General features: G+C 30.7%; 1 protein-coding gene across 2 annotated transcripts in view; it reads left to right on the top strand.

The window, feature by feature from the left end:
* LOC115876864 (probable E3 ubiquitin-protein ligase makorin-1) overlaps positions 1–20,118 on the top strand; it is a 109,512-nt gene extending 89,394 nt beyond the window's left edge. Inside the window, exons 1-7 of one of the 2 annotated variants that reach the window (XM_030892862.1) lie at positions 13,799–14,085; positions 14,229–14,444; positions 14,498–14,590; positions 14,642–15,038; positions 15,188–15,399; positions 15,515–15,788; positions 18,176–20,118. In XM_030892862.1, the coding sequence (XP_030748722.1) occupies positions 14,042–14,085; positions 14,229–14,444; positions 14,498–14,590; positions 14,642–15,038; positions 15,188–15,399; positions 15,515–15,788; positions 18,176–18,310 (1,371 nt within the window). In that variant the 5' untranslated portion in view covers positions 13,799–14,041 and the 3' untranslated portion in view covers positions 18,311–20,118. Of the gene's footprint in view, positions 1–13,798; positions 14,086–14,228; positions 14,445–14,497; positions 14,591–14,641; positions 15,039–15,187; positions 15,400–15,514; positions 15,789–18,175 lie in introns of those variants that run through there. The other variant, XM_030892864.1, reaches the window with a different exon arrangement.
* The last annotated feature ends 1,067 nt before the right edge of the window (positions 20,119–21,185 follow it).

Below are 21,185 nucleotides of genomic sequence, written 5' to 3'. Positions count from 1 at the left end.
TATTGACATCAAAATCAAATTCTTCATGTCAAAAAACTCCCAAACACCAATTTTCATCCAAATATTGACGTTACATCAGAAATTATTTGAAAAAAATTGAAATAAAAATGAAACTTCTACACCCTGTATCTCCGAAACTAAGCATTTTAGGACATACATTTATACGAGCTTTTTTACTTATTTTTACCTGCAGAATATGCTGCCGAAGTTTTCGGAATACAGTTCGGACCTCCCTGTATATTCACTATCACTGGAGTAATATTAAAACCAATTTGCTTCAGAATGGTTACTCTGCAAAGTCCCTCCACAAGATTATATCCAATTGCAAGTCTGACTCATTGGTGCGCCAGCCTGAGGTGGATGCTCTCTCTCTGACGATTCCATATGTGAAAGAAATAACATAAAATTAAACCCGTTTTCAAGTCTGGGACTACCATAAGAAGTATCCTAACAAAAACAAAAATCGGAATTATCAAAACAAGAGAAAGAGAGTTGTATATAGGAGAGACAATACGTCCTTTACATGTACGACTTGACGAACATAAAAAAAACATACGCAAAGAGGTGAAACAATGAAATCGGGCATTTTGGATGATGTGTGGTCCAAGCTTCACAATATACAATGGTCGGAAACCCACAAGGAACTCCTTTGGAAAAAGCGCAAATTTAAAGAGACTAAAGAAAAATACAAAATCATCAATTTTTTTGATAATATTCAGATTAATGGAAAGTGGGAAACAAAATGAATTCATTGTTAAATATTTCGGAAAGTGAAAAAAATATTTCTTTTGTACATTTTCTCAAATAATTCAAGATCTGTTACAGATATCGAAAAACGGTTTGCGGCAGTCAATTCTACCTAGATTGAGCTATCAGTAAGCATATTTTAGTTGAAATCTGAGACATTTAGGTTTTTGACAAAATCGACAGGGGAGTGCCGAGGAATTTTTTAAAAAAATTTTGAAAATTTGTTTTTCCTTATTTCGTAATATGTTGTAGTCCTGAAAATGCACTTTACAAAACCGTTTCGTTTTTGAGATATACACTTTTTGTTCCAGAGAAATTCGTTGTTAAATATTTCGGAAAGTGAAAAAAATATTTCTTTTGTACATTTTCTCAAATAACTCAAGATCTGTTACAGATATCGAAAAACGGTTTGCGACAGTCAATTCTACGTAATAGTGAAGTCATTTAAAAAGTAACCTTCATTTTGTATTTCTAAAACAAAGGAAGAGATGTTTTTTTCTTTCAAAACTTTTTTTTTATCTAAATGTCACATCCATTTATTTCGTCGAACCTATTCCGCCAGTTTAACTCTTTTTATTCTTTCATTTCGTTAAATTTTCCATTGGTATTCTAATTATCTGGTCTGTCCATCGACACTTGACTCGCCCACGCCTTTTCCTTCTCTTTCCCTATTTTCTATTGGAAAACCGTTTTAGAATAAACGAGTGTCAATTTAATTTAGCCACTTTCTGTCACCAGCCTAAAATTCGCTGGGCAAATGCTTCCGGAAATGTTGTCCGAAGCATTTTTGTGTCGCTGTGTAACCGTTACGTTCGCTCACTGGCACGGTAATAAATGCTTTTTTTTTCATTGGATAAAAACATTTTCCATTTTCTTTTTGTTTTTATATTTTTTAGTTTTTAACTATCTGGAATCAGGGCCTATTTTTCATCTGGTCGGGCCCTAAGGCCCAAGCAAAAATTCAGGCCCTCTTTTCCGATAAAATTCAAAAATTATGAATATTTTACAACCTTTAACGGGCCTCCAGACCACCGGGCCCAAGGCCCGGGCCTTATGGGCCTTATGGTAAAATAGGCCCTGCATGTACTGATTTCTTTCGAAAATCGACAACTATGAAACTATGAACTCTTCCTGGACCCAAACGGTACATTGTGAGACAGAAAATTGTAGAGAGAAACAAGCCCTATAACATAGGATACAACATTTTAATAAACAGTGCTTTCCATAAAATCAATAAAATGAAAAATATACGAAATAATATGCATGTACTGATTTCTTTCAAAAATCGACAACTATGAAACTATGAACTCTTCCTGGACACAAACGGTACATTGTGAGACAGAAAATTGTAGAGAGAAACAAGCCCTATAACATAGGATACAACATTTTAATGAAAGTGCTTTCCATAAAATCAATAAAATGAAAAATATACGAAATAATATGTATGTACTGATTTCTTTCGAAAATCCACAACTATGAAACTATGAACTTTTCCTGGACACAAAAGGTACATTGTGAGACAGAAAATTGTAGAGTGAAACAAGCCGTATAACATAGGATACAACATTTTAATGAACAGTGCTTTCCATAAAATCAATAAAATGAAAAATACACGAAATAATATGCATCTAGTGATTTCTTTCGAAAATCGACAACTATGAAACTATGAACTCTTCCTGGACACAAACGGTACATTGCGAGACAGAAAATTGTAGAGTGAAACAAGCCGTATAACATAGGATACAACATTTTAATGAACAGTGCTTTCCATAAAATCAATAAAATGAAAAATATACGAAATAATATGCATGTACTCAGGGCCTATTTTTCATCTGGTCGGGCCCTAAGGTCCAAGCAAAAATTCGGGCCCTCTTTTCTGATAAAATTCAAAAATTATGAATATTTTACAACCTTTAACGGGCCCCCCAGACCACCGGGCCCAAGGCCCGGGCCTTATGGGCCTTATGGTAAAATAGGCCCTGTCTGGAATCATCTATTATTTTTCATAATTTTTTTAACGAAATAGTCGTAATTTTGTGTTTATTCATCAACACAAAATGGCCTTAACAAAAGCTTTTAATGAAAAATAATCCATATAGCAATAAAAATTGTCAATAGTATCCTTTGCTGCCATACGAAATATAATAAAAAAATAATCAGTTCCGAAAATAAACACTGGTATTTTTTTGGCTTCTGAAACGATATGAGATTTAAATTTTTAATGGTAAAAAAGCAAAAACAAAAATAAAATTTATAATTTTAATAATCTATGTTGCCACCTCTAGCCCTTATGCAAGCTTCTATCCGCGCTGGCATGCTTCTTGTTAAATTATCCACGTTTTCTTGAGGTATGTTTCCCCATTCTACTAATGCTGCATCAATAAGCTGTGCGAGATTTCCTGGATTGTTTCGACGAGCTCTAACTCTTCTTTTGAGCTGGTCTCACCAGTGTTCGATAGGGTTTAGATTTGGTGAACATGCAGGCCAGTCCAAAACTATAACACCTTCCGTTTCAAGACATTCTCTAACCACTCTGCTGGTATGGGGAGGTGGTATTGGTTCTAGCACTTAATCAACATACCTCCGACCTGTTAAAGTTTGTTGAAGTTGTAATAATGAGGTTTTTGCTCCCAGCATAATACCTCCCCAGAACATTACAGTTCCTTTTTTATATCTTGGTACAGATTTGGCAGCCTGGTATCTCGCTCGACTTTCTGGAGCTCTGAGAACCTGAATTCGATGGTCATCTGATCTTAGGCCAATTCTAGTCTCATCCGAAGAAAGGACATTTTGCCTAGTTCTCAATTGATCAGTTTTGATGTTGAAGGCACCGATTTAGCCAGTCAATTTTATTTTGCTATATAACTGTGGGACACGTAACTCTCTCCTACTGTACAACCCTCGAGCATCAACCCTTTTTCTTATGGTTTTAACTGATTTTTTTTATTTATTTATTTTTTTTTTGGTGGAATTAAAATTACCGGACAACCGTGATTTTACTACTGAACACAAAACTCACAAGATAATAAATCGCAGCAGTCGTTTATTCTTTATAATTATGTTTATTTACAACAAAAAGCCTTATCTTAAAGTTGTATACCAATTTTTTTCCTTTCATAAAGTTTAATCAAAAATAAAGAGTGATTCCATATAAGTTTGGTTTCATATAAACTTAAAATTTAACTTTATTGTACTCTGATTTTCAAATAAGGTTATTTATAGCACAGTAATAAGGATTTAGAATTACCTTAGTCTAACACAATATCGTATTTTAGTTTACGTAAACGTGAAACATGACTCCAATTTGCTCATCTTGAAATTTAAGAAAATAAATCTCCAGGCTAAAATAGTGTTTTAACGTTAGCGAGCTAAAATTGGGTAATTTAGATGAAAATTTGAGCACATCTTGTCCCGAAATAATGATCTTTAAAAGTTTTTTAGTCTGGGAAATGAAAAAATAATCTCTAAAGGTGCATACAGGGTCTCCTGAGTATGTTTTAGATGAAAAATAATATCGGGAAGGTCCGCCGTGTGATTACTACTTTTCAGAAATGTTGCTTACTGCAAAATAAAAACACTAAATCACCACAATACACCAAAACACTTTTACTTTTACACTGGACGCGCGTTTCGCTAACCATGTTAGCATCATCAGCAGATGATTATAAACTAAAGTACAATCTACAAGTTGAGCGTTTATATACACGCTCAGTGGGCAACGAGTGGGCGTGGCAAAATCTAGCCAACCGAGTCAGAGCCAACTGAGCGTAACAGTTAGATTTCCGCCACTAGAGTAGTAGGAACAAAGAACTTGAAGGAATTGGACCGTTGACTCTGTTCATACTATCTTTACATTTATTAATTCTGATGCTTTCATATGCATCTAGTTGCCTGTAATTTGAGACTTGCTTAATTAATTTTAAATTATTAAGATCTATACAATGTTCATTATCAACAATATGTTCAGCAAGGCAAGATTTATCCGGTCTACCATATCTTATCTGAGCTAAATGTTCTTTAAATCTAGTTAATATTGATCTTCTAGTTTACCTAACATATTTCTGATTACAATCTTTACAAGAAATTTCATAAATACCCGACCTTTCCAGTGGAGGTGTTTTATCTTTTGGATTACCTAATAATTGTTGTAATTTATTATTAGCACTATACACAAGTTTATAATTGACATTCTTAAAAATTCCTTTTAGACCATGGGATAACTCTCTATCAAACGGTATCGAAAAATATTTAGACGTATCTTTCTTCACTTGAAAAGTCGAATTTTCAGAAATCATTAACCTATACCTACGTTTTCTAATTAATTTATCAACTAGTGAAGGAGAATATCCATTACACTCAGCTACATTCCTAATGTAATCTCTTTCTATTTCATATCTTTCGTTGGAAAGTGGGAAACTAAGTAATCTATGAACTAAGAAATATCTGTATAAAGATAGTATGAACAGAGCCAACGGTCCAATTCCTTCAAGTTCTTTGTTCCTACTACTCTAGTGGCGGAAATCTAACTGTTACGCTCAGTTGGCTCTGACTCGGTTGGCTAGATTTTGCCACGCCCACTCGTTGCCCACTGAGCGTGTATATAAACGCTCAACTTGTAGATTGTACTTTAGTTTATAATCATCTGCTGATGATACTAACATGGTTAGCGAAACGCGCGTCCAGTGTAAAAGTAAAAGTGTTTTGGTGTATTGTGGTGATTTAGTGTTTTTATTTTGCTGTGTAACACCAAAGGTTCCAACCCTCAACTGTAATGTTGCTTACTTTTTAAACATCGATATTTCAAAGTCAGTTTCGTTTCATAGACAATTTTTGAACAGGCAAATGATGTGGGTTTTTAAAGAACTGAATCAATTTTTGATCAAATTACATGTTATGGTGTGAATTCAAGAGAAAACAATCTTCTCATGCATTAAAAGATGAGAGGAAATTATCAAGTTATGGCTGAGAGTTGCGAAACTCTTTCATGCGTGAAGTGCGTAGGTTCATTTATATAGACGATCCCTTATATCTTCTTCATATTTTTCAGGAAAAAATACATTATTTCTATAAAATATTTTCGAATGCTTTCTAAAAAATAACCGCTGTTGCATTGTTGAATTAAAAGTTCAACTCTTTCTGACATTTAAACGAAAATAAGCCTCAGAATAGCATACGAGATATATATTATTTTATCCCGTATTTCGGGGGATAAATCCCTCTATAATTCCATTTACTTGAAACTTCAATCCGATTTTGTTGGCCGCAAAACGGTTTTATTTTAAATACGGAAAGGTACTTAATGTTTTTGCGGCTTTCTTTCCACGTCTATACGCAAAAAGATGAACAAACCACTTTTTACCACATAATACTTAAAGAGGGCCAGTTTCGATATTATTAAATATAAGATTCCGAGCAGGTAGAGTACCATAAATATTCTGGTCTCGCTCTTATATATTTTTCTCCTCTTTTATTCATCCCGCATCTTAGCAGAAGTGTCTTGAAAGCCAGTGGCAGTGCCCTTTGAAATAGATCCTCTATAAGAATAGTGAATCTTCACCCAAATTTGTTTAATTAAAATAAGGTATTTTTCATACATTCATATACATATATACACTTCTCCAAAAAATTAACGCACCACTTTGAAATTCTAAGATAATTTGATGTTATTTTAAAACAGACCCGGTATATTTTTTCCCAGAGAGGAACAACAATCGTCAGGTTACATTGTACACAGTTTTTGCACCATATCAGCCAAAGTTTTGTTACTTTTTTTAACAGAATTCACAAGCAAGTGGTAAGGTATTAGAAATGCGAAGTTAATACTCAGGATTTCTAAAGCACCTTGTGTGTTCACTTTGTGTTTCTTTTCTGCAAACTGCCAATCACTTTGGAATTTATGTTCTAGATCACCAAAAGCGTGTGAAGCATATTTAGAATTGACAGGAACACAGCCCGATGGAACTCTTATTATAATACTATTGAAGACCTCTTTTTCAGTGGAAGCCATATACAAAGTCTGCAAGGCGATAAAGACACATATTATGGTTGTTATTACATGATCTAATAAGAATCCAATGTATGATTAACAGCACAGATAACATTATCGTATTAACATAATTGTATTACAAAAGCCTCTTTTATTTTTCTTTTAGAAGCTATCGCTTCTTTCATTATAATTAAAAAAAAAGAAAAAAAAAGCCTCTAAAAGAAAAATAAAAGAGGCTTTTTAATACAATCTAATAAAAATAAATGTATTGCTCATGCATCTGTAGATGTCAGTAATGTATGGCAATCGCTTCTTTGATTTTAAAGAACATAACATAAATAAACATAACATACGTAAAATTTAAAGATAATCATACAGAAAGTTTAGGGCTTTTTGGTTTTACCTTATTAAGTAATTGTTATCAGGTAGTAATTGTTAATTTTGAAGTTTAACTTGATATAATGTCATTTTAACAGAACATCAACGGTTTCTTTTAGACGTATCTGCTTTAAAAAAACTAAAGTGTTCTCATAATAGTTTGAATTTAAATATTTTAAATAGTTTTTTTCTTTATTCTTTGTATTTTGTTGCTTCTGACGACGGAAAGAGATAGACTTTCCGAAACGTTAAGCATTTTTTTTCTTTGTTAGGCAAATTTTTATAACTGTAAACAGAACTTCTGACAAGCAGTGTCCGTTTAGGTTTAACGCAGAAGTGTTTACCAAAAATAACTATTTTATTTTGTAGATTTTCTTGCAGTGCAGTGGCGAAATACCCATAAAGGATTTTTTTGGAGAGCTTTAAAAAAATTTGCACTTTTTAGTGCTTGCATTTTTAGTGCTATTAGCTTTCGTGTTATATCCATTCGTTAAATAAAATAGGTGCCAAAATCATTTAAAGAACAACGTCAAGTCTTGTCCATGACTCTGATTCCTCTGTTGCAATTATCGACAATAATGGGTCTACTGGCACCACCGCTGACTTCGAAACACGGCAATATTTATATAACAAAGAATTAAAAAATTAAAAAAATATTTTTAAAATTTAACATTGTTAAAATATAACACCGTCTAGCGAATCTTTTTTCGAAGAATATGAGACAATATTGAAGAAAAACAAGTGATAATGTCTTGAGGAACTAGTTTTACTTAAGACAATAATTAGCCAAATAATAGTTTTAAAATATATTTTCTCTAATTTACACGATTCTTGTTAATAAAATTATTATTAATGTAATAAGCTAAATAAACCCTAAAAATAAATAAAAAAATATTTTTTTCAAGAGTTATTTATTTTAATAAAAATATTTAGAAAATAAGTATTTTATATCTAGTATTTCAAATACCTTTTCCAAAAGTTCTTGTATCTGATATCTCAAATATTTTGCTTGGAAGTATCTTGTATTTCAAATACGTTTTACGAGGTACATATCTTGTACATCTGTGGACTTGATTATCAATTAATTATTTACAATCGAAATGATTAATCAATTAAATCAAACGAGTCGACACTGGCGTTTCTCTTGGGTGGTAAATGAATGAATTCGGGTCAAACGCTGAAGACTGGGCCCCGCTTCTATTTTAGATGAAACCAGGGCTGGACTGAACGTTCGAACATTTTATATTCAAACGTAATCCGCCGTTTTAAATTGCTTTTAAAGATCCACCTACATTATTTTATTTCTTTTTAGCTTTTTTCGTTTGCCCTGCCCCGAAACGTGATTTAAAAAGGGCAAAAAACATTATAACCTAATTTATGAGATTATGACGCACGTTTTCCCACAAAATTTATGGACTGAATTCGCAATTTGTTGATCATTCTCGAAATAAAATGAGCTCAGCGTCTTTGTTTAAGCTCCTCTCATCCGATATTTAATTTTCTAGGGTAATTTTTTATTTTTTTGGATTACATCATTCATATGGTTTTTATGCTCATTTCGTTATTTACAAGCCTTTCTTAATAGTAAGTATTAATTGAAAACTCGATAAAGATTAACTCCTATAGTTACTTGTCGACATTTCCTCGTATATTAGCTCAATAATGAATCAAAATAAAGTGAATTTAGAAGAATGGAGGCACGAGAGTGTGGCGATAAGGCGGATGCATTGATTATCGATTAAGTAACAATTTTGGGGGGAGAGTTCTCTCCATTGATCGAGTACGGTCCTGTTTTAGAACAAACCCCCCAACCGACTGAAGTTTGTGAATGAAAATGCAACAGCTAGTCGCTCAATACCAACAGGCACAACGCTCCCGTTTTGTCTTCTTTCCATTCTATTCTCCCCTATATTAGTGCCTTCTGCCAAATCTCAAATCTCGATCACAATGAAATTTCATTTTGATTCTGCATTCTGATTCTCTATATTATAATCAGAGAATCTCTATTATGTTAATAAACTATTAAGCATACGTAAAACTATCGCTTTATTCGAACAAATCTCTTCGCATGAATTCACGTTGTTGATTTTATACCGGGTGCGTCTCAAAAGTGGCTCACCCCTATAACTTTTTTTTACAGATAAAAACGAGATTTGGTATGTTAGTAGACAGAAATTAGCATTGATTGGCGTATTCAATTGTTTTCGGTCACTTCCTGTTTCACCGGAAATGACTACAAGTTTTGACTTTTAAATGGCACCGTCGGTATTTTTTTATTTTATTTGATAGAAAATGACACTCTGAATAAAATGACATATCATATGTCAACTTTTGACATTCTCGCTTAAAAAAATTGTATTTTAAATTTCATTCTAGAGTGTCATGGCTGTGTTAAAAACACTAATCTTTAATCAAGAGCCTTGGAAAAATAGATTTGATCGTCTAATGTTTTTAGTGTCTTGTCCTGGCCGGTTAAAAGATGCCCAAATCGTATTTTTAATCATATCTCAATTTTTTCAAATGGAATGAGGATGGCTCATTAGCATATTTGGAAATAGCATTTTTTTACGAATAATCTGGTACCACACACTTGGTATTTCGAGTCAAATTGTCGTTATGAACCGCATGTTACAATTTCAAATTAACCATATGCGAAAATGTCAAAAGATGACATGTACGATATGTCATTCTATTCAGAGTATCATTTCCTTTCAAAAATACCGAGGGTGCCATTTAAAAATCAAAATTTGTATTCATTTCTGGTGAAACAAGAAGTGACCGAAAAAAATTGAATAATTCATTCAATCCTAATTTATGTCATATACTAACATACCAAATCTCGTCTTTTTATCTAAAAAAATAAAAAAGTTATAGGGGTGAGTCGCTTTTGAAACGCACCCGGTATAGAGATATTTATTAAATTTGTCTTTATCTGTAAATAGAATAATACGAATATAATCTCATGATTATATCTCCGCCAAGAAATGTGATATTTCCCAAGATACTCAACTTTGTTAAGCAACTTCGAATGTCTTCTGTCATTGACAGCCTGCGGTTTGACTGAAGATGGTTTAGGGCAAACTTGAGAATATGAAATTAATCGTCAATAAACGTAGGAGTCACCACATTGTTAAGGGTGAACTAGTTTTGCTTCCTTTTAGTTGAGAAAAGTTGAAATTGGTTCCTCTATATTTCCCATGTCAAACAGCGCAAATTTCAAAATGTTGTTCCAGAGTTGTATAAAACGTTTATAAATTTAACGTATATTAGAAAAAAATGTATGAGTAAGCTTTCATTTCGAAACCGCCTGAGATACTTCTAATTTTACATTTATATGTTATGTAGAAAAATAATTTTTGCGTAGGATACTCTTGTTTCCTCTGCGAAAATCTGCGGTTTCGTAACAAAACCGAAGGTTCAAATTAAAACTGAAATACGAGAGAAAACAAACATCTACGTGTATTAATTACAATTTACTTTCGCGAGAATAATTTTTGGAATTGTATGAATTTTCGAAACATCTATTTTAAGCTTACAGCCTCGCAAATTACATTTCAAAATAATGTTTCAACTTTTCTTTTTACCGCCCTTAATTTGCGAAAGGTTGGTTGAAGCCTTTAAAATTAAATATTTAAGTTTTTTTTTGGTAGTACCGTACTGATTGAAAGAGATAGCTTAATTACTGTATTAATTTCAAATTGACGATGTAACCCACAAATTGTACAAAATAAGACATAAAAATAAATGGCGAAAGAAATTGAATAAAATATATTTAGGCCGGAAAGCCCAAAAAGAATTACAAGGAATATATATTTTTTTCTTACTACTTTGTGCTTTATCTTTTTCAGTTCAGTTCCTAAATCCATTATACCATACGAAGCAGATGGTTATATTTTACGAAGTCTTGCTTTGTTTGGTGAAATATTGAGTTAATCTATTTTGTTTTCCTTTAAGAAAACCACACGATCGGTTTCAGTTGTGCTAACTTTTTTGCCTCCTTCAGATTTGTGTTAAAAAAATTATTTTTCACTGAAAAAAATTTAACTTAAATTTCACTTAGCTCAAATATATATTTTTTCAATTTCTATATATCTGTTCCTTCGAGTTTGTATTAAATTTTATATATAGGGCGAGTCTTAAATAAGTGCAAATATTTTTATGGGTGGTATATTTCTACACCGGAAATACGTCTGAGGTTTTTTTCGCGAAAAAAATTTTTCGAAAATTTTGAATTTTTTTAAAAGAAAATTTGGAAATGTGTTTAATTTTTAGTTAAAAAAACATAATATCTTCTTAATATGGCAACATATTTAGTAGATTAAATTTACAAGAAAGAAACTCCGGAAAAGATACAGTGGTTCTTAAACTTTAAGCGAAAATTCATTTTTTTTATATTTTCAAAGTAAAATATCGAAACTTCTACACCCTGTATCTCCGAAACGAAGCATTTATACGAACTTTTTTAGTTATTTTTATCTGCAGAAAATGCTGTCGAAGTTTCCCGTATACAATTCGGAACACCCTGTTTAGTGAAAAAAAATTATTTTTTTAAACCTTGTTTTGAAACCCAATATTTTGGACATGTTTTTTCAGCTCCTAGCAAAATGGTAAATATGGACGTAACCTTTTGAACATTTCAGTATTTGTATGAAGTTTTATGTAGATTTAGAAAATGTATAGTTTGTTATGACTTAAATGTTTTGATTTTATGAGAAAATCGATTTTTCATACCCTTGTTTTTTTGAAAATTAATAAACATAAACTTCGTAATAGTATTTTTCAATTAAGTTGGAGATAAGTCTATATTAATAGCTATATTCTGGTAAAATCAGGTTTAAAATAACACATCTACCGACTGTAAATGTTTCCTTTCGGGCTTTTTATTAAATATATATATATATATATATATATATATATATATATATATATATATATATATATATATATATATATATATATATATATATTCATCTCACAATCTCGATAGGGTATTTTGAAAAGGGCAATATATCTGCGGATGATGCTTTAATTACAACATACGAATCTTAACCTTTCTCCACAAAAGATCCAATTTTTGCCCGTCGATAATTGCTTTTTCTTTGTTTCCCCCAGACGGTTCTATTCTTCATTCCAGACACTACGGTTCCTGAAATACCGTCTTACCTACAGACTGAATCGGAATATTAAACTAGGGGTTTATTTACTCAAGCCTCTAAATGCTTTTTGATCAAAGTAAACTTACAATAACGGATTTTTAATTATTTTGGTACTTCATAAGTATGTTTTTAAAACTATTTCATTGGAGAAAAAATCTAATAATCCATGTAAATGTAATAAATTAGTTCAGTACAAATGCTGAATATCATTTAAAACAGTTTAAAAGTATTAGTAATAAGTTTTAAATTTCATTCATAATTATTCATAGAACGTGAACGTGATTTTGCATAAAATACACTCTTTTGAACATTTTTCCTTCAAACCAATCTTCAATCGTACTCTATAAATAAACTGAAAGTGGAACACTAAAAAATCTGATTACATCACTGAATTCCTCATAAAAGAGCTGTCTTTTGACTGTATAATAATATTCAAAAAAAATGTTTAGCGAGATGACAGAATTTTTAAGATATTTTTCAATGCAAAATAGTAATATGCATTACTAATATGATTTCGCATTAAAATGCACTATTTTAAACTTTTTTCCTTCAAACAATAATCTTCTTCAATCCTACGCTCAGGATCTGAGCTAAAAACATTAATTTTCTTAATCCGAATTCTTGAAATTCCAATAAATTTAAGACGGTGAAAAATGCCTACGCAAATACGGGAGAGCTATACCTAGTTTTCTTAATTGTAGTAATAGATTTTGAAGCATAGGCAGTTAAAACATGATTAATGCCTTTAATTAATGAGGTTTAAGCATAGTGTGTGTTAAAGAAAGGAACACAGAAAAGAATGTAGTGAAAAATAAGACCAGCTATTTTTTTTTTTTTGTATATATCTACGAATTTTTAAGAATTTCTATCGGTGAGTGGAATCAAAAAAAGTATAAAAGCAATTTTAATGCTTAATCCTTTCTAAGCCTTAATTGAAAAAAGAATCAATAGGTTTCAATTTTGAAGATATATCTGGGTATTGCAGGTCTTGTAAAATTTAGGACCTCCGACATTTTCAAGTAATAAAGTTTGTTCGGAGCGTAGGCGATGTATTTGCTACGGCATATAATTTTTCGATTTAACTCTCATAACTTTTTCGACAGCTCAAACTTAGCGATGAATTTTCCAGGTGAGATCAATTACAATAAGGCGTAACAATTAATTTACTTCAGAGATTTCAAGCGAAAATTCTTCTATTTAATCATTTAGAATTTTCAAACAAGATTGTTAAATAGATTTGTATATCTGTATAAAACAATAATTAGATTTCGTATAAATTACGTAAATATGTAAATTATAAAGTAATTTATTCCTGTTTTAAAATTATCATCTCAGGGATAGATATTAGGGAAATCCCTCGTTTAGAATATCTATGGGCAACTGCTGGATGCTGTAAATTCATTTATCATTACAGTTTTCTGTATTGCAGTATTATTTTATATATACAACCAGTAATACAATTACAAATTTAAATTTCTGGAACGTATTTAGTATTTAGTCTGTGGAATTTCCAAATTGGCAAATCATCTGTAATTTCATGACATGTTCATGACTGTTTTTGTGTCAAAAACATTTTTCTTTTTGAAATTTCTGATTATTTTATGAAACCACAAAGAACATTCATTAATTGTTGCAAGGAAAAGAGAAATTCATATGTGTATCTGTCAAGATTGTCATTTTAAAGTGGAATAAGATGGCCCCTATTTACTAAGAAGTTTTTAATATTCCTTGAAGATATCCTTCAAATTTAAGGCTATTTATGTAAAATCGCAATATGGCGGAAACCGAGGTTCGCACTTGTAAGAAATTTTGTTTAGAGTAAGTGTTCAACTCAAGTAACGTGTATCTTCATAAATTTCTCTATTCCACCTATTTAGAGCATTATATAAGGCTTCTATCATTCACGTTTTTAGTTCACCTTAATTCCTTTTCTAGTTTATCAATATAGTTTATACTTTTAGGTACTACAATCTTAATACCTGCTCAAACAGAAAGAATTGCCTGTATCCTCATAAACCCCAACACGAAATTACAGCAGTAGGTTTTGTACAAGGCGAAGATTATGTGCTGGGTCAATTATTAGAAATGAAAAACCAAAGACCGTGTTATTTTTATCAGATGGGAAGGTGTAAATACCAAGATCGATGTCGATTTTTACATGACAACGATAATAAGAGGTAAGGTTACGAAATCTGTTTTAAAAGGCTGCTGGTGTTATTATTATTTTTAGTGCAAATGAACCCTCTACGTCTCAGTGTAACCATATAGAAGATGTCAATTTTGCACAAGTGCCAAACAGTGAAAACAAGGCAGCTTCTGATATGTAAGCTTTATTTCTTTATCTTCATTATTTATTGTTATATTTTTTCTCTAGGGAGTTAAGCAGTGTAGAAACAGACATACATAGTGTCGAAGAAGAAGAACCATCTTGCTCTTCAAATAGCTCACAAGATACAAAAACTTCTTATGAACAAGATAGCGAAGAAGGGGCATGTGCCTCGCCGCCTTTAGTTATAATTAATAATAGAAACTGGGTGGATGCTCCAGAATTTATACCTAGGTCCAAACCACAAAAAAGTTATGCCCAAGTTCTTCATTCAGAAATAAATATGGATAGTAATATTATTAGGAAAATGTGCCCGTACGCATCCAGGGATGGGATATGCTTGAATTTAGGTCAATGTAATAATTTACATGGTGAACTCTGTGATATGTGTGAAAGATTTGTATTGCATCCTTATGATGAAGAGGAAAGGAAAAAGCATCGTCAAGTAAGTGTATACAGGTCTTTTTTCTTAGTTTAGAAATAAATAAGAGAGGAACCATATTTTGTAGTTCAGCAAAAAATTATTTAGAAGTAAAATAAAAAAAAAGTTTTTGGTAATATTGTTTATTTAAGTATAGTAATATGCTTTTTTAGGAGTGTTTAAAGAATCATGAGAAGAATATGGAACTGTCCTTTGCAATTCAGCGCTCTAAAGACAAAACTTGTGGTGTTTGTTTTGAAGTGATCATGGAAAAGGCGAATAGCGAACAAAGATTTGGTATTTTGCCAAATTGCAACCATTGTTTCTGTTTAGCTTGCATCAGGAAATGGCGGCAGGCGCATCAGTTTGAAAACAAAATTATTAGGTACAGTATATATATAATTTAATAGTTTTTATTACTATAAATGTTTAGTTGTATTGTTGATTTGTTCGATCGTCTATTTTACCTAAGTCTAGTCTAAGTATTTTATTATATTTAGGGCATGTCCAGAATGTAGGGTAACATCAGATTTTGTATGTCCCAGCATGTACTGGGTAGATACAAAGGAAGAAAAAGAAAAACTAATTGATGATTATAAAAAAGCATTATCCAATAAAGCGTGCAAGTACTTTAAGAAGGGCCTGGGCAAGTGTCCATTTGGAAACAAGTGTTTTTATATGCACGCTGATAAAGATGGAAGAATAATTGATGTGGGGCCTCCCCAGCGACAGAGGCGAAATCGATATGCAGACACTGATATAGATGTGCTTCAGGTTTGTATTGTGCAGAATTTTTAAGATATTTTTCAGTGCTACATAGTTATTAAGAGGTATTAGTAATATAATAATAGCAAATAGGAGGGGATCAATCGCACGTTACAACGGTACAGGCCGCTTAAATGTTATATCCTTTGAGGGTTTTGTACTAACTTGATAGATCATTTTAAATATCTGCCTGTTAGTGCTGTGGGGTGAGATCTTTTGCCTACGTGTTTTTCATATTTTTCATTAATTTCGTGTTGTGGACAAAAGAAACTTTAACTGAATTAATTGAAATGTATTGACAAAGAAAGATCTTGTTTATGGAAAATAAGAAATCAAAGTTACTTAAACAAAAACGTATAGATGCAAGCTTATCAAGAGTTTGTAAACTTTTTAACAAAAATTTGAAGTACTCATTCGCAGATAATTTTTAAAATTTCTTATTTTTTATATTTTTATTATAATTCGCAAATTCTATGAAATACAAACCCATCAATGTCACATTTTCCTTCTCCATCCCGGGTCTTTTACTGAAAATCTGCCGAGATTTTATAAGAGTTTAAAATATCTATCCCGCGGCGGCGCACAGTGCTTCGAACATATGGCTCTAGAGGACAAAAATGCAAAACTTCTCTTTTATTGTAGGCAATTTATTCAAACTAGGTTTATTTGACACAAATGATGAGTACTCTCATTGTACTAAATGATGATGTTCTTAGTCCCACGTTTATGAAAAAACATCTTATAAATAATAAAAATGTTGGAGCTCTGTTCCATCTAAGGAAATAATAATTTATAGTATGAAAACGGTGTAAGTATTAAATAAATTCCTGTGATAAAAAAGAATTGGAATAACATTAGAACATGATTCCTACAATATAAACCTAATATAAGATAAAAATGATTTTCTTTAATGAAAAAGAAACATTAATGGTATGTTTAATTTAAAAAAAAACTTAAGATACTATAAATTTACTTTAGGACAACAAAATGCATAGATTGTAACTACTCTGATTCAGAAGAATCATTGCTGACAGAATCTTCCAAATTTATACTATCCAAATCACAGGTAGATGAAATATCCTCACATATAAGATATTTCTATACATCATTTTCTAATATGTTACTTTTTCGCGTTGTTACTGTTCTTTTTGTTGGTATGAGGGGTTCGGATGTTAATAGTTACCTCTTTAATAGACCATATCCATATATTATTTTTTCGTTTTCTTGGGTATGAGGTTTTATAATAAATTGAAAGATGGGAACATTTTTTATGCCACGTTTCGCTCCAACATAGTGGGCTCAGGCATAAGTGGTTATCTCATTGGACTGGAAGGTTCATCAATATCTAATAAAGAACATATTTTTTGAAATATAAATAATTTTGAGTTCTTGTCCTTATGATCAAGCCAAGTATTAACCAGATCGGTATTGCTTATCAATTTTACTCCATCTGAAAACTATTATAAAATAAAGTTCGTCGCAAGCAGACGCAGGTGAACTATGCAAAAATTAAAAGTGTATGAATATGGCAACAAAAATATTCAATAAATACGATATGTTTTGATATGTTTTTTTTAATGCCTTTTTGAAGTTTGAAAATGTAAAATTTTTATACCCATTTAAGAATCATTTTAAAAAATAAATAAAAACTAAACAATAACGAACTTGTTTAGAAATAAATTTAAAGTACATACCTTGTTTAACAATATCCATAGTGACTTTCAATTAAGTACGTAACGTTTAACTCCATATACAGAACTACTATGAATGTTATTCTTTTCACTGATATAAGATAATGATCGCAAAATTTATTTTTAGTGAAAATATTTGTTAACAAAAAACGCTGTTTATGAAAAATAATATACAGGATGGTTGAACATTGCTATAAATATAAAATTACATATTCAGATATTAGTAAATTTTAACTTTTTTTTCGATTTTTGTCCATGGGACGAAGCACTGTGCGGCGGTTCAATCTCTTCAAAATTTGAGAGAATTTGCAACCAACTAACCGATTTGTCCCTTCAGAGATCAATTCTCGTGTGCGTCCACATTATAATTATGTCTATTTTTTTTTATTAAGGGGTGTTGGTAATTTCTTATAATTAAACTAACAGGTGGAACATTCTTTATAAATTGAGCTTTCTTTTGACTATATAATTATATCTATAAATATATTACTTGTGTAAGGATAAATATATTTAAATTAGTTTCTCAGTTCAGTAGACTTTTCCTGCGCATGCGCCATTTTCTCAAACGAGTTGTAGATCAATATTTGCATTTAATTATGGGCATATATTAATCAAAAATAATTTGTTATATAGCCTAGGCTTTTCTCTAGTTCAATTTAAATTAAGTATGAGTCGTTTATTAATTATTTCTCCATTTTCTTTTAGGTAATGCTGTGGGATTTCTTAGACGAACGCGATTTTCCTTGGCAGACATTGGCGGACGACTTGGAAGACTTAGTATCATTTTTCACCGAATCCGATGAGTCCGATTGGTCAGATTATGAGCTTTTCTTCGATTAGTCTTTAGAGATAATGTTTCATGTTCACCCGATTTACTTTGAAAATTTCGTTCGTATATTTTTCAATGTTTTTCGTTATATCGAACATGAAACACATACTAATAATACTTCTTAAATGTGTAACATTTATCGGTGGATAACCCAACAATTGGAATCAGTTATGTTTACGATTCATTTAAGCAAAAACCCATAAATATTGTTGGACTGAGGCTGTTTAGTACTGAAAGATAATAGCGACAGAGATTTATTCTATGTATAGTTTTGACATCTTATACATGGTATACATACAAGACATATTTTATTCACAACATTCTGTCTAGGCTTGCGTTTAAAAAATATATTTTGCCCTAAGATCAAACTGTTCCCAGAATAAAAGCAAAGGTTATACAGTTAACAGTGATATAAGAAGTTATTTTGTTATCTGTTTTAATTTAAAGCAAAATTAGTGTGAAGAAATTAATTTCCACTGTAGAAAAATAATTTTGAGGCGCTCTTAATCTATAAATCGGGCTAGAATGTCATGAATTTTAAGGCAACCCAGATATACACGTACATGTTCTAAAAAAAACACAAAAAGATAAATAATTCTTGAAATTTTGAGTACATTTCTTTATTTTAAATAAAGTTTTAGCTTTAATCGGTATATGGTAAAAAAACAGAGAAAATATAGATTTTCCAGAATGTTTTCATTAATAGTTACAGAACTGTTGTATATCTTTTTAATTTTGTACATAGATTAAAGACACAGTGTGCCAAAAAGTTGGCAACGAATATTTTAAAGTTTCTCTAGAATTTCTTCAGCATACACAGTTTTGTTATTGGCCATGCTGAAGAAATTCTGTAATTTTTTTATATAAGTTGCGAAATTTTTGCTACAACTTGTGCTTATTGTCAATAGTAGGCTCATGGGAAAGAAATACTTTTCTGTTAGATCTTTTCTTAAAAAATAATATTGTTTCTAGATAATTAGAGTAGCTCAAAACTAAGTTAAACATTAAAGAGGTACAGTATAGAGCTTTACACTAATACGCATTTTCAATAGAACATATTTTCACTATTTTTTTAATGTTTATGTTATCTTGATCAAGCTCAGGAGTATATTTTTATACATTCTTATTTTTCTAAATTTTTTGTCTTTCCAATCTTAAATATCACTAATTTTGCATTTTATTCGATTATTATTTTATTTTCAACAACGTAATAATAGGGTGGTTGTTTTATTTAAATGCAGGTTATTGTGAAAATTATTTCTGTTTGAAACTTTGCAACAATTTGTTAGTACGTTAAGAGCTAAGAATACATACTAAGCGTTGGTGCTTATCTGTGCTTTCCACTTTTTAAACTGATTTTATGTCCTAGATGTGCGATAGAGCATTTAGACGAGGTATCAAAGTGTTTTGTAGATTGTTTTTTTATATTAGTGTAAATTATTAAAATATATATACACTGTTTATGTTTTAAATTGGCAGTAAAGACTTCAAGACAAAATATGCTCAAATTATTGAGGATACTGTTCTTTTTACATCATTATTTTCTAAGTTTTTTTCGGAAAGAAAGCAGAAATTTGTTATATATTATTGTTTTGTAAATTGTTGTAAACGGTGCGGTGCTTGGAATTATTTTCACTTGGTATTGTATTTACTTTTGAAAATGTTATGTACTGTCTATTTAGATATTTTTGATCTGTTAACATTGCTGAAATTACTCCTTATACATTTACATACTTATAAAATATATTTTTATGTACCTTGTTTCAGAAATGGTTATTTAACTATTTAGCATCTTACTCTCAATAAAATTTGAAAATCATTTTTTTTTTATTGTAACTAGGAATTTTAGTCTCCGCCTCAACTTTCGGCATTGGGGACCCCTTGCTCCATTACCTTAATTATTAACCGGTTGGCCAGAGCCATATTTACTAATTTATTACACAAGAAAATAATTGTAGGCAACCAGTAAAACACATGTTTTTATTGAAATTCCCAAAAGGCCGTTTAAATCACTAAATATATACCGTATCAATATATATTATGTGTATATTCTACCTTATCGCGCATATGTCCCCAGATCCCCAGATATGCATAGGTGATAGATAGACGTTAAGACACAGAATAAAAGGGATATGAGGTCGATTTAATTATTTAATTGATTATTTATTTATTATATAATCATTTACTTATTTTTATTTAATTTTTATATTTTAGGTTGTAAAATGTTTTCTGAAGATTACACCTGTATCATTATCAATCTAAATAAATATTTACGTTTTAATTATTTATTGTTTCATTACCCCCCGAGATTAATCCCTCCCTTAATATCAATATTTTAATTCCAAATTGAGTAATCTCATAGTATATAAAACAGTACACGTACACCACATTTGTTAAGAATAATTATTGGTTTTCTAATAATAAGACATTATAGGAATTAAATATTTTAAGACCACTCTGCATAGCAAAAATAAAATAAATAATAGTCAAATAAATTTAGCAATCTATATATAAAATATTACTATGTTTGTTAATATTAATTTTTATTCTTCTAATGGTAACATATTTTGGAACTTAAATATTTCAAGACCACTCTATATAGTAAAAATGTACATATAGTAAACTAAATTTATTTTGAAATGGTCTAATGTGATGCCCGTAATAATAAATAGTGCTAGAAATTGACTGCTGCGATTTTTTTCCGCAATATATGCTATCTCTAACGATTCGACCTCGTTGACAAACTTTAACCCTTAATAACTTTTTTTCTAGGAAAAAAATACCTACATTTTTTTATGTCATTTGATAGAGAATTAAAAGCTCTATCTCTATGCAGAGTTTCAGCTCTATCAGAGATACTTTAATTTTTCGGGCAAAATTTAGCAA

The sequence above is a fragment of the Sitophilus oryzae genome, unplaced genomic scaffold, assembly GCF_002938485.1.
Source record: "Sitophilus oryzae breed Bouriz unplaced genomic scaffold, Soryzae_2.0 scaffold_1440_pilon_pilon, whole genome shotgun sequence".
NCBI classification, from domain to species: Eukaryota; Metazoa; Arthropoda; class Insecta; order Coleoptera; family Curculionidae; genus Sitophilus; species Sitophilus oryzae.
The sequence above is the reverse complement of the archived record's forward strand: the minus strand, read 5'-3'. Positions and strand labels throughout refer to the sequence as shown.